At 49.8% G+C, this 15,559-nt stretch overlaps 1 protein-coding gene across 1 annotated transcript; it reads left to right on the forward strand.

The window, feature by feature from the left end:
• The first annotated feature begins 4,527 nt into the window (after nt 1-4,527).
• Nucleotides 4,528-6,249, forward strand: FAM111A (family with sequence similarity 111 member A). The gene has a single exon (XM_024211326.2). It carries the CDS (start codon nt 4,528-4,530, stop codon nt 6,247-6,249), a length of 1,722 nt encoding a protein of 573 aa, XP_024067094.2.
• Nucleotides 6,250-15,559: the final 9,310 nt, after the last annotated feature.

Below are 15,559 nucleotides of genomic sequence, written 5' to 3' on the forward strand. Positions count from 1 at the left end.
CATTGACTCCAGTGGAGCTCTGGCCAATTGACACCAGCTGGGATCTGGCCCATTGACTCCAATGGAGCTACGGCTGATTCGCACCAGCTGGGGATCTCTTTTATAAATGTGCAATTGCTCCCCCAGAACAACAGTTTTGTTTTAGGGTGGCGGGTGAAAGTCCTTTCAGCGTCCCAGTGCAGCCAGAGCCTGAATGTGGCCGGGGGTCGGTCAGGGTGGGAAGGTGGCGTCGTTAACTCAGATCTGCTCCGAGGCCCCCCCCACAGGAAATTGCTCACCCTCCCTCCTGTCCGGTGGCCTCCCTCATTCTCTCCAGCACAGCCCCTGACCTTCTTGCTACATTTCAAGGGCTTCCCACGGCCCGCTGAACAGCCAGGCTATTGTCTGTGATGCAGCTGGATGAAAACAATCTCCCCCCGCTTTGATTCAGAGACGTGTGCGTGTGTGAATTGCTGGTCTGCCAAGAGGGTAGTCCCCAGAGCACATCAGCCACCCGCCATGGCTTTTCTGCACAGTCTAGATCATAGACCTCTCGCCTTCAGTGAGGATGGATGGAGTGGGGAGGGCTGGTGAGGAGCTCCCCCCAAAGCCACTTGTGCAGCTGTGAAAGGTGCTCCCTGCTTTGGCTGCTGCCAGCTGGTGTGCGTGTGTACTCTCTCCGTACGCTGTACTAACCCTGCAGAGAGCTGGTTTAGCAGTCCTCGGTAGTACTACCCAGAAAGACCACAGACTCCGTTCGGTGGCGAAGGCACTTGGCCAGGTTTATTGCTGATGAAGCGCGGTATTAGTGCCCGATAGACTCTATGTATATGCCCAGGACAATGGACTCAGCTCAGTCAGCAGCGGGATTGTCTGCTGCCCCCTAAGCCAGACAAAGGTGCCCCTCCTATGATTTCTCTTTTATACATTGAGACAAACAAATTACGTATTACGCTCCTGGCATGTTACCAACCCTACCTAGTGTCTAGTACTTCTTGGGAGTGCCTGTGTTTTAGCAACGCTCACTGTGCCTTTGCCAAGTTCATGTGCCGGACAGCAAACTTGTAAGCAAGCGTCTGCTTGATGACAGGGCCGGACTTTTGCTCCTAGCCTGGCTTTTGCTGACTTTGGTTCAGATCTCAGGTCTTGCACCAGGCCCGGTGCTCCAGGCTCTCTCTCTTCTACAGCTGGAGGGTGTGGGATTTCCTGGGAGGCCCTGGTGTGACCCCCTGATCCCTTGTGGACCAAAGACTCTTGGAACCTGTATTATTGGGGACTATGCCTTTAAGGACTGAGCTTCCCAGACAGAAAACCAAGGAAGCTTTTGTTACACAGCCAGCTGGAACGGGACACAGCAGGAAGCAGAGCTCTGGCAAGCCCCTTAAGCACCAAGGCCCAGATCCTCAAAGGTATTTACGTGCCTAACTCCCATTGACTTCAGCAGGAGTTAGGGGCCTGAATTCCTCTGAGGATCTGCACCTAAGTGTTCACTGAACACCACAGAACTGGCCCCTGAGCCTGGTCTCCCAGCATCCATTGCTCCTGGCCCCACCCTCAGGTTCTCCCAGCAGTGGGCAGGGCCAGGTTATTTAGTCCAGGTTCCTAGTCCCTTTGCGGTGGTGGTTGAGTTGTTACGTTTCCTGATCTGACAGTTTCCCCTTTCCCAGGATGAGTGGGGGTCTCCGCATACCTATCAGAGCCCAGGGGAACATCCTAACCCCACTTTTCACCCCCTAGGCTGCTCCCCATCTTTGTCAGAGCTTCAGGGGTGTCCTGTCCCTACACACAAATCCCATTGCTCCCGAGAGCTTCCCCATCTCAGTGGGAGCCTTCGTCCAGGTTTCACCCTGCTCCCCAAATCACTGAGTTATTTATACTGGTTTGTTATCATAGGGTCTCTTGTGAGTGCTGGGGTTGGACAATCGCTGACACGGCAGACCCCGAGAGAACCCCCAATGACCACAGACTCTGATAAGGTATTTGTCAGCGATCTGCAGAGCCGGGGCAGCACACAGAGGGAACACACGCACGCAGCCGACTGTTATCATTGAACAGAGCAGAGCACCACACTGGTTACGTCTGACGACAGACACCAGTGTGTACGGCCCAAGAACAAGCGAGTGACCTTCCCGCTATACGTACCTACATGCCTCCAGCTTCCATCCAAGACACATCACACGATCCATTGTCTACAGCCAAGCCCTAAGATACAACCAAATTTGCTCCAACCCCTCAGACAGAGACAAACACCTACAAGATCTTTATCAAGCATTTGTAAAACTACAATACCCACCTGGGGAAGTGAGGAAACAGATTGACAGAGCAAGACGGGTACCCAGAAATCACCTACTACAGGACAGGCCCAACAAGGACAATAACAGAACACCACTGGCCATCACATACAGCCCCCAGCTAAAACCTCTCCAGCGCATTATCCACGATCTACAACCTATCCTGGAAAATGATCCTTCACTCTCACAGACCTTGGGAGGCAGGCCAGTCCTCGCTTACAGACAACCCCCCAACCTGAAGCAAATACTCACCAGCAACTACACACCACACCACAGAAACACCAACCCAGGAACTAATCCCTGTAGCAAACCTCGTTGCCTACTCTGTCCCCATATCTACTCTGGCCACACCATCAAGGGCTCATTCACCTGCACATCCACTAATGTTATATATGCCATCATGTGCCAGCAATGCCCCTCTGCCATGTACACTGGCCAAACCGGACAGTCCCTCCGCAAAAGAATAAATGGACACAAATCGGACATCAGGAATGGTAACATACATAAGCCAGTAAGTGAACACTTCAATCTCCCTGGTCATTCTATTACGGATTTAAAAGTCACTATCATTGAACAAAAAAACTTCAGAAACAGACTTCAAAGAGAAACAGCAGAACTAAAATTCATTTGCAAATTTAACACCATTAATCTGGGCTTGAATAGGGACTGGGAGTGGCTGGCTCATTACAGAAGCAGCTTTTCCTCTCCTGGAATTGACACCTCCTCATCCATTATTGGGAGTGGACTACATCCACCCTGATTGAATTGGCCCTGTCAACACTGGTTCTCCACTTGCGAAGTAACCCCCTGCTCTCCATGTGTCAGTAAATAATGCCTGCATCTGTAACTTTCACTCTATGCATCTGAAGAAGTGAGGTTTTTACCCACGAAAGCTTATGCCCAAATAAATCTGTTAGACTTTAGGGTGCCACCAGACTCCTTGTTGTTTTTCTTTATATGTTACTATTAAAATTCTGGGTTTTAGGAAGGGAGCTGAATTAGAGTTAACAGGAACAGGTGCAATATTCTGGGATAATCACCTCTGGGTTCTTAACCAGAACCAGAGGAGCCATGCCAGATTTTATACTTGGTGAGACAGGACTTTATGGGAGTGGTGTGTGAACATGCACACAGTGCAGACATGACCAATAAAGCCTGCAGTGATGTACCTCAGTACTGAGTCTTGGTGCTTTGATTTAACATAACGTACGGCAGTGTTCTTCATTGCAAGGCCTGCGAGCCATGGGTGGCTCCCATTGACCCTAAGTGTGGCTCCTAAATTCTCTCTAAGCTGTGCGGGTGCGCAGCAGGCTATAAATAGCCACGCAGCAGCTCTCCAGGTCCCTGCTGCGTGGCCCTTTAGAGGAGAGAAGTAGGGGCTGGGTGGGAACTGGGGAGGGGAGCAAGTTGAGGCTTGCAGGGCTGCTGTGGACCTCTCCCCCAGCCCCGGCCGGAGCTCCCGTGCTGCCTGCCAGCAGAGGGGAGAGAGGGCCCCTTTCCCTGGAGCTCCCGTGCCACCTGCTGGCAGGGGGGGAGAGAGGACCCCTTCCCCCAGAGCTCCGTGCTGCCTGCCGGCAGGGGGGAGAGAGACCCCTTCCCTGGAGTTAGCTGCAGCTGGCAGGGAGAGGGCTGGGGGGAGTCCTCTAGCCCCAGCCCCAGGACAGCCTGCCTGCACCCCAAACTCCTCATCCCTGGCCGCACCCCAGAGCCTGCACCCCCAGCCAGAGCCCTCACCCCCCTCCCCGCATCCCAACCCTCTGCCCCAGTCCTGAGCCCTGTCCTGCACCCTGAACCCCTCATCCCCAGCCAGCAGCACTCACCCCCGCACCCCACCCTCTTCCCTACCCTGGGCCACCTCTCACACTCTGAACCCCTCAGCCCCACCCCATGTGGCTCTCACATTGAAGGTTTTTTGCCAAAGTGGCCCACACTTCAAAAATAGTGAAGAGTACTGACGTAGGGCTACAAAAGGGAAACTGCAGCTGTTGTTTATTCACACTGTTTTTTGTTGTTGTTGTTGTTCAGCAAGAGAATGTGCAGGGTTCAACCCCCCCCCACGCCAAAAAGGATGAGATCCAACACTGGTGCCAATGCTCTGAAAGTCATTGGTAAGACGCCGATTTCTACTGAGAAAGCTGGAACCCAAGACCCTGAATCGAATGCCAGTGAGGATAGAAAATTCACTGTTAACTTAGGTAAAAATGGAGGGGAGTATGTGGTGAAAGGCAAAGCCAATGACAGTATTTACAGGGCCCTGATGGCTCTGAAAGATATCTGGACTCATATCAAGAAGCAGCAGGGCAAGGAGATGCATCTGCAGGGGAAGAGGGAGATTAAGGGGTTTGTGAACTTGGGAATGCCCCTCAAGTGCCTGCCTCAGAAGTCCCACTTTGAAATGAAGTTTTATAAAGTGAAGGGAGACCAGGGAGGTGGTGAGCAAGGATACCGCCAACTCGACGACACAGGGACTGAATGCGTTGTATTTTATATTGCACCCATTGGAAAGAAAGGGCCTGATGGGGCACAAATTCAAAAAATAATGCGCCAGGAGTTTATAAAAGAGCGCTGCAAGATATGCGTCTTTGCCCCAAAAGGGGAGACCATCAAGAATGCTCTGTGCAAGGATGGACGGTTTCTGCCCCTGTTGGAGGAAAAGGAGTGGTATCTAGTGGAGGACAACGAAACATTACACTATAGTCACTATTCTGTCGATGACTTAGACAATCAGTCGTTTGAGGTGCAGGTTGTATCTGAGCGTGCCGTTAAGGCAAGGAATGAGCAGAGTGGTGGGGCCACTCGGGAGCGACGGGGGGAAGCATTCTATCAGTTTAAACTAGCTGTTCTGGCCCAGTATCCTGAATTAGAGAACCAAAGTGAATTGATCAAAGCGTTCTTTAAGGAGGAAGTTAGTGAGTCAGGCAAACATGTCAAAGCTCTGCTGGAATTGCATAGAAAAAATTTTAGTAAGGAGGCGAAGAACTCCACTCCGGTTCGGGTGCATAAACTCCTTGCTGGACTCAGCAACTCAGTAGGGTATGTAGAATGGGACTACAACGGAAACAGGGGCTGTGCCACTTGCTTTGTGTTATGTGATGGATACATCCTTACCTGTCATCACGTGGAGAGCGATGTAGCAGGACCAGGAGTTGAGGAGCAGCACTGGGCAGAAATTAGTCAGTCTGTCAAGGTTTCCTTCTCTTATGAAAACAAACCCCCTAAGGAAGATGATTGGTTCTACATAGAGCCTTGCTTGGAAGTCTCAGACCAGGCTCTTGATTACGCCATCTTGAAATTGAAGAAAAGGAGCTCTAAATTCCCAAATGGGTTGGCAAAATATATATCTTCACCACCATATCGCGGCCTGATTTATATTATTGGCCACCCAGATGGAAAGGAGAAGTCCACAGATGGCTGTTCTATAGTAACCCCACTTGAGCGGGGGTGGCGATGCATTGAACGCCTCCAGAAAGGGCAGGTGGAAGGCCACAGCAGTACCAATTGTGGTTCCATCCCTGAGAGCAGAACCAGCCAGTGCATCCACATGTTCACTCCAGGGAGCTTCCAGGAAGTGACTACCAATCCTACCGTAGTCACCTATGACACCAGTTTCTTCTGTGGCTCCTCAGGCTCGCCTGTGTTTGATGCGTCTGGACGCCTGATCGCCATGCACACCGCTGGCTATTTGTACAGTGACTGTAAACAGGAGCACAGCATTGTTGAGTGGGGCCAGTTGATAAAAGCCATTTTGTCTGATATCAAAAAGAAGAATCCAGAGTGGTATAAGTCTGTGCTCAAAGGCCATCTGAGAGATACTGAGGCTCCCTCTGGTAGCTCTGAGGACACTGCAGAGGTTCCCCATAATAACCGTGAGGGAGCCCTCAGCGCTGAGACCAATGATGTGATAATGGAAAGTGACAGCGACTTGGAAAATGATGACTTAGTGGTGGATTTAATTCCATCTCCGAGACCCATTGCCTGAATCCTTGCAATGCTTTTCCAGTGCCATCTCCCAGTGGCTGGTTTGTTGGAACAATTTTATCTCTGCATTCCATAACCTTTGTCATTCAACTTATTTTTGCTTGGCAGTTCCCATCAAAATTGACCTGTGGACTTACCCACCCATAAAATCCCCATTCAGCTGACTTGGCTTCACTTATTCCACGTGAATGCTCACTTACACCTTGGGAGGTGGTGGTGGTAAGAAGAGACCCATACCTTCATGGGTCCCGTTCCATCATTTGGGCTATGTAACATGCATCTTCACTGCCAAGAGGTGCAACTAATTAGTGGGCTGTTAAAATGGATTCTGTCATTTAAGCAATCTTTTAAAATACAATGTTCTGTCTCCCACAGGAAGAACCTTACTCTGAGGCCTTTGTGTCTTGTAATGAAGCAACAGGGTCAGAGTTTCAAATTAGGGAAATTTTAAACCAGAAGTCTAATCCAAAAATGTACGATTTCTTAACTTTTGTCCGTGTCTTATTTTTTAAACTAAGTCATGAAAATAAGTGTTATAAAATAAAATATCTAAAGCCTTACCCCAATCCATAGTCTATCAGGGAGGGATTGAACCGTACTGCAGGGTTTTTTGTTTCACGATGAGGTTTTGTCTACACGAAAAAGTTGCACCAGTTTAAAGGGGTGAAATAAACTGATTAGTTCACATAGATCTCTGCACTTGTTAAACTAAATCACTTTCATTTCCCATCTTTATTTTAACTGATGCAACTTTCTCATGGCCTCAAAACCAGCTGCGTCTTTACAGAACTTCCATCTGGCAAACAAGTTTTATGGAGAGTATAAACTTTGTGGGTTGAGAGGAAGCAACTAATAAAACAGTTGCTTTACTTGCTTAGAATGAAAAGACCCCAGGACAGCAGCATCAGACGTTTACCCTGACGTGGTTAATTTGACTCACCAAGATTGAAAGGTGAACTGCAAACCACCTTTTAAAACTGTGCTTGTGCTGTCTAATACCTCCAAGAGGCAAAAATATTTGAAAGTTCTTACTTTGTGCGTCTTGATCTCTGCTATGTCTCATGGAGATTCATTGTGAGCTCTTGCTCCTTGACTAAAAGGGTGTTGAATCTTCCTTTATGCAAAGGCTTCCTTTATCGAAAATGTTAATCAGATTGAAGTTAAATAGGTGTAAAACAAAACCCAAAACTTTAAGCAGTCTGCACTTTTACAGCACTTTTTTTGGAGCAAAAACAAGGATATTAGCCATGCTATTCTAACTAAAATCTGTCCTTGATCATTAGATTTTAGCAAATAGGAAGGAAAAAACTTGTAATTTCAGTCAAAGTTCTTTGTGTCTCTTCCTGTACATTGTGCTGTGCATTGTCCCTGTTAAATTATGTTTCTCCCTAGCGGTAACGGTGTTTTAGCAGTTTGGAAGGGATGAAAGATGCATGTCACTATAGGCTTTATAGCTCTGGCATTTTAACTCTTTCTCCTTCTGCCTGTGGTACTCACAGGTGATGGATCTCAGGAATAAGAGTATATTTGCACGTTGCTTTCTCTTGTAGTCTATCATTTGGCTAATGACTTTTCGCTTTCCATCTCTACTGGGAATAAGCACTCAGGAATCAGGCTTGTCAGGAGAGAGGAAGTCACTGCACTTTTTATTAGCTGCACTAGCACTTAACTAACTCTGAGTCTGCTCAGGATTCTGGAATCACCTAGTTCACCCTCAGTACGCTCAAAGGCGTCACACAGGCATTAGCAGCATCACTTCCATACTAACACTACATTATCATCAGCTAGGGTGACCAGACAGCAAATGTGAAAAATCAGGACAGGGGGTGGGGGGGGGTAATAGGGGCCTATATAAGAAAAAGACCCAAAAATCGGGACTGTCCCTATAAAATCAGGACATCTGGTCACCCTATCATCAGCATAACTAGTAATTTATCCCTAGCATTACAAGCTCACTGGCAATATATAAAATCCAGGTGTCCCAGTCCTTGTGCGTCAGGACACGAAATGATCATCCATGGTGGGGTCTGAGAAGGAATTTCCCTCTTGTTTGACACTACGCAGTTGGCAACGTGCATTATGGGGGCTTTTTGCCTTCTGCTTAAGCATCTAGCGTTGGCCACAGTTGGACTGAGATTCTGAACTAGATGGACCAATGCTCTGAGTTTTTATAGGAAATCTGTTCCTCTTTGCTGTTTGTTCTTTCTTCCAAAACCCCAAGTGATGGGTTATAGTTGGATTTAAATTTATATCTAAACAATCAGTGTTTTGTGTGTGTGGCTGAGGAAGAGATATTTTTGCCTTGTAGTTGCATGAAATTTGAATTGGTGCAGCAAACTCTACATACAGGGAACGACATGCACACTTATAGCTGAAATATTGTCTTTAAACTAAAGACTTATTCTTATGCTCAAATAAATTTGTTAGTCTCTAAGGTGCCACAAGTACTCCTGTTCTTTTTACGGATACAGACTAACACGGCTGCTACCCAGAAACCTGTCTTTAAACTGGGCCACAGAATGACACATCCTTCTTCAGTTTAACCTGACAGATTCCTTTTTTATCTCAATGCCTGGGGGATAGTGGGGGAGGGGGGAGTTTCCTGCTCTTTTTGTTCTTGCTCCTGTGAATCATTTTAAAATAAACAGTGCCCTACACTGCTGGCAACCCAGAGGTTGCAGCCTTATGTTACCTCATATGAACTGCAAAGTGAAACTGACTTGTCAGTTTCATTGAGCAAGTTGAGACTTACACAAAGAGTACATCAAGGTCATAAGTAAATTAGATGAGTGATTTGTTTTTTTTAATTTCTAAAATGAAGTTAGTCACTAGATAAAGGAAATAAAGGCTGTTGAATCTGAAAATGTCTCTTAAAAATTCTTAATGGGATAAAATGTGTTCATATCTGTGTATTGATGCTCATGTGCCATGTATCAGAGGGGTAGCCGTGTTAGTCTGGATCTGTAAAAAGCAACAGAGTCCTGTGGCACCTTTAAGACTAACAGTTGTATTGGAGCATAAGCTTTCGTGGGTGAATACCCACTTCGTCAGACGCATGTAATGGAAATTTCCAGAGGCAGGTATAAATATGCAGGCAAGAATCAGTCTGGCGATCTTTACTGTTAAGTGCTTATGTATCAAATAGCTATGCAACCTGTCGATCTTTAAATAAATGTTTTTAAAAATCTCTCATGTTGATGTGTTCATTGAATTTTTATTAAACCAGTAAGAAACCTCTACCATTTAGTAAGTGTATTGGGGTGGGGAGCGGTCAGGAGTGGAGTTCAGTGGGTTGTCAGACGTTGCAGAGTCCAAAAAGCCTCCACTGGTATCCCCTTGTGCTGTGACCACTACAGTCAGCAGCACCCAAGCCAGCTCAGCGCACGGATAAGAAGTCTCCAGAGAAAATCACTGTGCAGTAGGAAGCGGTGTCATTTCAGTAGGTGGTGCTCTTCTTCTCCGTACTCAGCCAGCCTGGAGAGCAACACAGCTGCAGGGAGATGTAAAACAGAGCCTGGCTCATTACAGCCTCTGACACTCTAACCCTGGTGCCCCAGGCCAATCCCCCATTGGGTCATAGGTCTGCAAAGCTCTGGATGAAAAGGCTTTGCCAGTGAAAACTCGCCTACCAGCGCTGACTCTTCCCTCTTCCTCGCTGGCTGGAGATCTCACGGCTGCACCAGTCCCCTGCAGGGGCTGGTAATCACACACAGCGCTGTGCTGGGTGTTACTGATGGCCAATGCCAGGAGCTCCCTGGCACAATGGCCAGGACACTGATGGGTCTTCCTTATCCATGCAATCCCTCCAAACATGTCTCTGCCTGAGCATCACGGAGCTCAGCACCGGTTGCTAACTTGCTGCCTTTGTAAATCCCAGCCCACGTGCTCAGGACTGTATCGGTTTCATTTGAGGAGGGAAATGGAGTCACTTTAATCTCCATGCAAGAGCCCAATGATGCCATCTCCTGCTGTGCATCCAAGGAAGGGCCTTGGCTAGGGTGACCAGATGTCCCCTAGTCCCGATTTTGGGGTCTTTTTCTTATATAGGCTCCTATTACCCCCCACCCCTTGTCCCGATTTTTCACATTTGCTGTCTGATCACCCTAGTCTTGTGTGCCAGCCAGGTCTCCGCTCTCAGCCTGGGGGGGCGGGGGCAGCTGTTCTGTCTAATCGCTGTCGCTCTGGGCGCCTTGCCCCTGCACGGAAGGCGTTGGCTCAGCCCTGAGAGCTGGGCTGTGCCATTTGCCAGGAGTGCAGGGAAAGACTGTGACCACAAGGGGGAGATCCCAGCTTCGCTCCTGAAGCTTCAAGGCACTTGGGCATCGGTCCCAGACTCGTTTGTGTCCTCTTCAACTTGGGCACCGGACCGGATTCTTTGTGGCGAAACGGAAAATAGACCTGACGGCTCGTCACGAGTGGTCCCCAGTGCTGTGCCAGGGGAGGGAAGCTAACCCCCTGCAGTCCTGGCCAAACTCCAGTGGGATTGAGTCAGTGGGTCTTAAACCCCATGCCGGCAGCTTCAGATCACCATGGGATCCCTTCCTGATTCCTGTGCTAAACACCATGCGTTTGCCACGCTCTTCCCCAGAGGTGGCTGCATCTTGGCACTGGGGGAAGCAGCCCCTGCCTGTAGGTTATATCAGTCTGTGTCATTCAGGGAATGTAAGACCTTTGCTCTGGGTATTAACCCTTGAACCCCAGCTGGCGTGAACCCCGGCAAAAGCCTGACATCAAAGGGTTACCTCCCTCTGAGTCCGAGGTCGGCGCTAGTTCTCCCCTCCCTCAGCCTCAGCCTCTTGACTGGTGTTCCGCAGCTTCCCTGCACACAGCTGCAGTGTGAGTAATTGTGCTCAGTCCAGAGGGATGGGCCAGGCAGCCAGGACCTTCTTAGGCTCCCGCTGCCCACTGGCTTCCTCAGCTTCTGCCCACCTGCTTATCTGTGGTGAGGTCTCTGGTCCTCTGCCACTTCACTCCACAGTGTCCTAACTATGCCCCAGCTGCCTTTCTCGTGCTGATCTCTGCCAGCTGCTCTCCATTCACCCCTCTGCCCAATTGTTTTTAAATCAGGAACAGAAGAGAAATGAAGGGATTTTTTTCTAAACAGGTCTGCCCTCTAGTTACCTTTTGCCTGGGCCTGGAAAGCCCTAGCAGCAGCGGGCTAAGCGCAAGCTCCCCGACAGTTTGCTTGCTGGAAGGGCACAGAGGCACCCTTGTTATCTCTGCAGGAAACTGCTTTCTGGTGCCTGCCCAGCCAGAACAAACTGGGGTTTGACTGTATCCATTGGAAGCTCACGGGTTTGACGAAGCGAAGGATCCTCAGGATCTCTGCTCGTTACCGACCATTTTCCTTCCCTTCCTCTTTGCTGATGCTCCAGGCATAGAGGAGTAAATCGAAGGTTGTCTCGAACTAGAACTTTTAACGGAGTTTGTAGCCAGCCGGTTGGCTCTGAGCGTAGTTTGTGCCCACCCTTCTCATGGTGAGCACAATGGCATGGCACATGGTCAGCTTCTTGTAACCAGGGCCTAATACTGTCTTAGGTGTACAGAGGGGAGGGGAGTCTCCCAGCTGTGCCCCCGTCACGGCTGAGCTGTCTTTGCAGTACTGTGTCCCAGAATGCATTGCCTTGCCAGTGCTGCTCTGCGTCCTGTGCAAACTCTATCCCCTGGCAAGGCAGCCTGGGAAAATGGCCTAGATTTTCCCCCACAATTCAATGGTTCAAAACCCAGCGTGGGCAATACTGGTGCACAAATGTGGTTGATGGCAGGGTGTGCCATGGGACAACCCTTGCTGTGGAGTTGCAGCCCGGCTATGTTGGGAGCCAGGGCAAAGGAGTGTGTCCCAAACAGCTTATAAAAACGGGGTGGAACTTGTAAGGCCAAGTTTGAGTGTTTAGCGATTTGGCGGGGGCCTTAATCTCAGGGGTGCCTGGAAAGGGAGACTCCCCACAAAGGCCTGGCTTCCACCTCCCCCACCCCCTGGAAACTGAAGCCCTCAAATTTGCTAATCGCTTCTGAAAACCGTGGCTGTAGTGTAGACGGACGTGGAACCAGCCAGTGAGTCTATACAATGGTCACTGGCACAGAACCTGTAGGGTATGTAGGTGCCTAACTCCTCTTGAAACCAGTGGGAGTTAGGAACCTAAATGTTTTTAAGGCTCAGGGCCTTTGTCCTCGCTCTAAGTCTTCTCATTGCTTCCAGAGGGCTTTGGCTCAGGCCCAGTAGGGGAGACCCGCAGGCCTGAGTGTTAGCAAAGGGCTAGTTCCCCCCTTAGAGCGACAATGCTTGCCTGCCTGCAGACTCAGGACTACGGTGTAGCAGGCTCATGGTTCTAGAAGTTTCCTTACAACCAGAAGAGCTAGTAACTGTAAAGTGAAATCCTGCAGCCTAGCTATGGAACTTATCTGGGGGGGACCTGGCATGGGAGGAGGAGGAACTGGGGGGGATCCAGAACCCCTGGCCTGAGGGGAGAGGCAGGGGAGGGCAAAGTGCTTACAGTAAAGGGGGATAGGTGGGTGGTGCCCAGGGAGCTTGTAGAGGAAGGGAGAGATAGGAGCCCCATCCCTTGGGTGAGCAATAAGCTCAGCTGACAGCTGCTATGACGTGTGGCACCGCTGCAGTACTAGCTAGGCCGCTGTAGTGTAGACATGGCCTAAGAAGGCCCTACACTGGAATGCTAAACTAGGCGGCACCATCTGTAACATCCCTTCCCTGAGCATATACCAGCCAGACCTGGCAGTGTATTCATGTCCCTTAAAGGGAACACGTCTTTGGTAACGCTTTCTCTGCAGCCAGTCCATATCTGGTACAGGAGCCTGACCTGCTAGGAGCAGCCCTGCCACCTACTGTGCACAAGGCGTACATGACAGGCCCAGCTCCTCAGAGGTATTTAGCTGCCTGAGTCACCCAAGGCCTTGGAAAGAGTCCAGAGCAGAGCTGGGAAATGAACCCAGACACTAAACCCACTGGAAGGATGTTAGGCCTCAGCGCTGTAGCTCGGCACTCGCTCTGCTCATGTCACATAGCGAGGTGTTTGGGGGCACCAGGGAGCAAGGTGTTCTGGGGGCATCTAGGAGGATGGTGAAGCACTGGATTGGGTTACCTAGGGAGGTGGTGGAATCTCCATCCTTAGGCCTGGTCTACACTACGACTTTAATTCAGATTTAGCTCCGTTAATCCGAATTAATCCTTAACCCGTCCACACAACGGAGCCAGTTACTTCGAATTAAAGGGCGCTTAAAATCGATTTCTGTACTCCACCCCGACGAGCGGAGTAGCACCAAAATCGATTTTGTAAATTCGAATTAGGGGTAGTGTGGCCGCACACCACCGAATTAATGTGGTTAAAAACCGAATTAATGTGCTTAGTGTGGCCGCGCACAATCGAATTTATACAATCTGTTTCCCAAATTTGAATTATCTAAATTCGAATTAATCTCGTAGTGTAGACTTACCCTTAGAGGTTTTTAAGGCCTGGCTTGACAAAGCCCTGGCTGGGATGATTTAGTTGGTGTTGGTCCTGCTTTGAGCAGGGGGTTGGACTAGATGACCTCCCGAGGTCCCTTCCAACCCTGATATTCTATGATTCTATGATCTAGCTGGTTCGTGAAGGAAGGGTGACGCTGAGATCTTAGCTGGCTCTGACCTACTTTTCAGGGCTCCTCACTAGCTCCACAATAATGATTTCCCTTTTTAGGTGAATGATAATGAATCCAAGAAACTTACCAGATGCTCCTGCTGGGGTTTGTGGGAATTTCCTAGGGGTAGGAGAGCAGCCCCAGCTGCGTGATTCAGAACGTTCTGACTTGGCTGGGGCAGCCCCCGCTCCTGTGAAATTATCGGACCCTTGGCTCCTGGCTTGGTGTCTCACGACTGTGGGTGGCAGCTGTAGTGCTGCTGATTGCTCCCATCCAGCTGGCATCTGCTCTCCCAGCTGCACCTACCGCTGCTGTGCTAGGGAGCTGCTGGGCTCCATGCTGCTGGGGGTGGGGGGGCCTCTTTCATGTGTAGGAAGCGGGAGGCTCTTGAGCAGGCAAAGAGGAAACCGGGGCTCGGTCTCCTCCCCATGGTTGGGGGAGATCTTTCTCTGGGCAGCCAGCCCTGTTGGTTGGAAGAGATTGGAGACTCGTTCAGCTAAATGGGGGGCAGAGGAGGAGGGGGAATCAGTGGGGGGGGGGGAGGTAGCAGCCAAGCGTGAGCAGGGTCGCAGTTAGGAAAGAGCTGAGACAGTTAGGGAACAATTTCCCAGCCATGCTATGACCCTAGCATCCCCAGGGAACTGCCTACATCTTGGTGAGGGGATGCATCTTCTCGACCAAGGCAATTCCCCTCTGAGGAGTGGGATTTTGTTTTTACCTGTTTAACTCAAAAGCTAAGCGAACAGCTGGGAGAAACACTCGCTGTGTGAAAGGGGCATCAAGGTTTCAAGGCAGGCTGGCTGCAGTCGCTGTTGGTAACCAGTCAGGAAAAGCTATTGCATTCACAGAGGAGTGGAGCAGTGCGCTGTATGCATAACCCAGGCTAGCGGCACTCTGTCTGCCTCTAGTGGCAACATCACTTATAGAGATTTATCACTTCTACAGCCTCGAAACTGCAGGAGCCCATCCTTTAGCTCAGGCAATCAAAGCCCCTGCTTTATAGCTGCCCAGAGTCACGGTGACTCACGGGTTCAAACCCTGCAGCGGAGCTATCTAGGATGTCACTGCAATGCATGCGATAGGTGAGACATGCTGGCTTTGTGGCTGTTACCAGGTGTGAAGGGCAACAGGGACAGAAATGGGCGATCATTGCTGGTGGGTTGAACCTTCCATTTTCCAGTCACTAAGCAATGGTCACTGTTCCCCTTGGGCCTATGCCCAAGTTTCTAGGAAGCCAGCTCCAACGGAATGACTCAACACACAGGGTTGATACTCAGGTCACTTCTCAGTAAAAGCCAATCCAAACGGCTCTGGCTGTGGGGGCGACCTGGCATGTGAGGAGGAGGGACTGGGGGAGGATCCAGTTCCTTTGCAAGGATTTGCACCACTGGCATGCTTGGGTCATAAAGACCCAGACACCTGGCTAGGAGTTGCCTATTAATCAGGGTTTGCAGCTGTTCAAACCGGTTCTGGCTGTGCACAGCGCTCTGTCTGCAAACACCAAGCAGATTGTGTTGACAAATTCTAAGGATGATTAGGAAGGGGAGTGCTGGCTGGGAGGCAGCCAACAAGCCCTGAGAGCGCCTTAAGGGAGGTTCTAAAAGGGATCCTGCCAGGCTAAAAAAGCCACAGGTCTGATTTCAGAATTGAGTTAGGCATACAACTGCAGAGCCATG

Source organism: Terrapene carolina, unplaced genomic scaffold (assembly GCF_002925995.2).
Source record: "Terrapene carolina triunguis isolate 2854851 unplaced genomic scaffold, T_m_triunguis-2.0 Scaffold926, whole genome shotgun sequence".
NCBI classification, from domain to species: Eukaryota; Metazoa; Chordata; order Testudines; family Emydidae; genus Terrapene; species Terrapene triunguis.

Coding starts and splice junctions, on each gene's coding strand:
- FAM111A (XM_024211326.2), top strand. CDS start 4,528: ATGGCTCTGAAAGATATCTGGACTCATATCAAGAAGCAGCAGGGCAAG.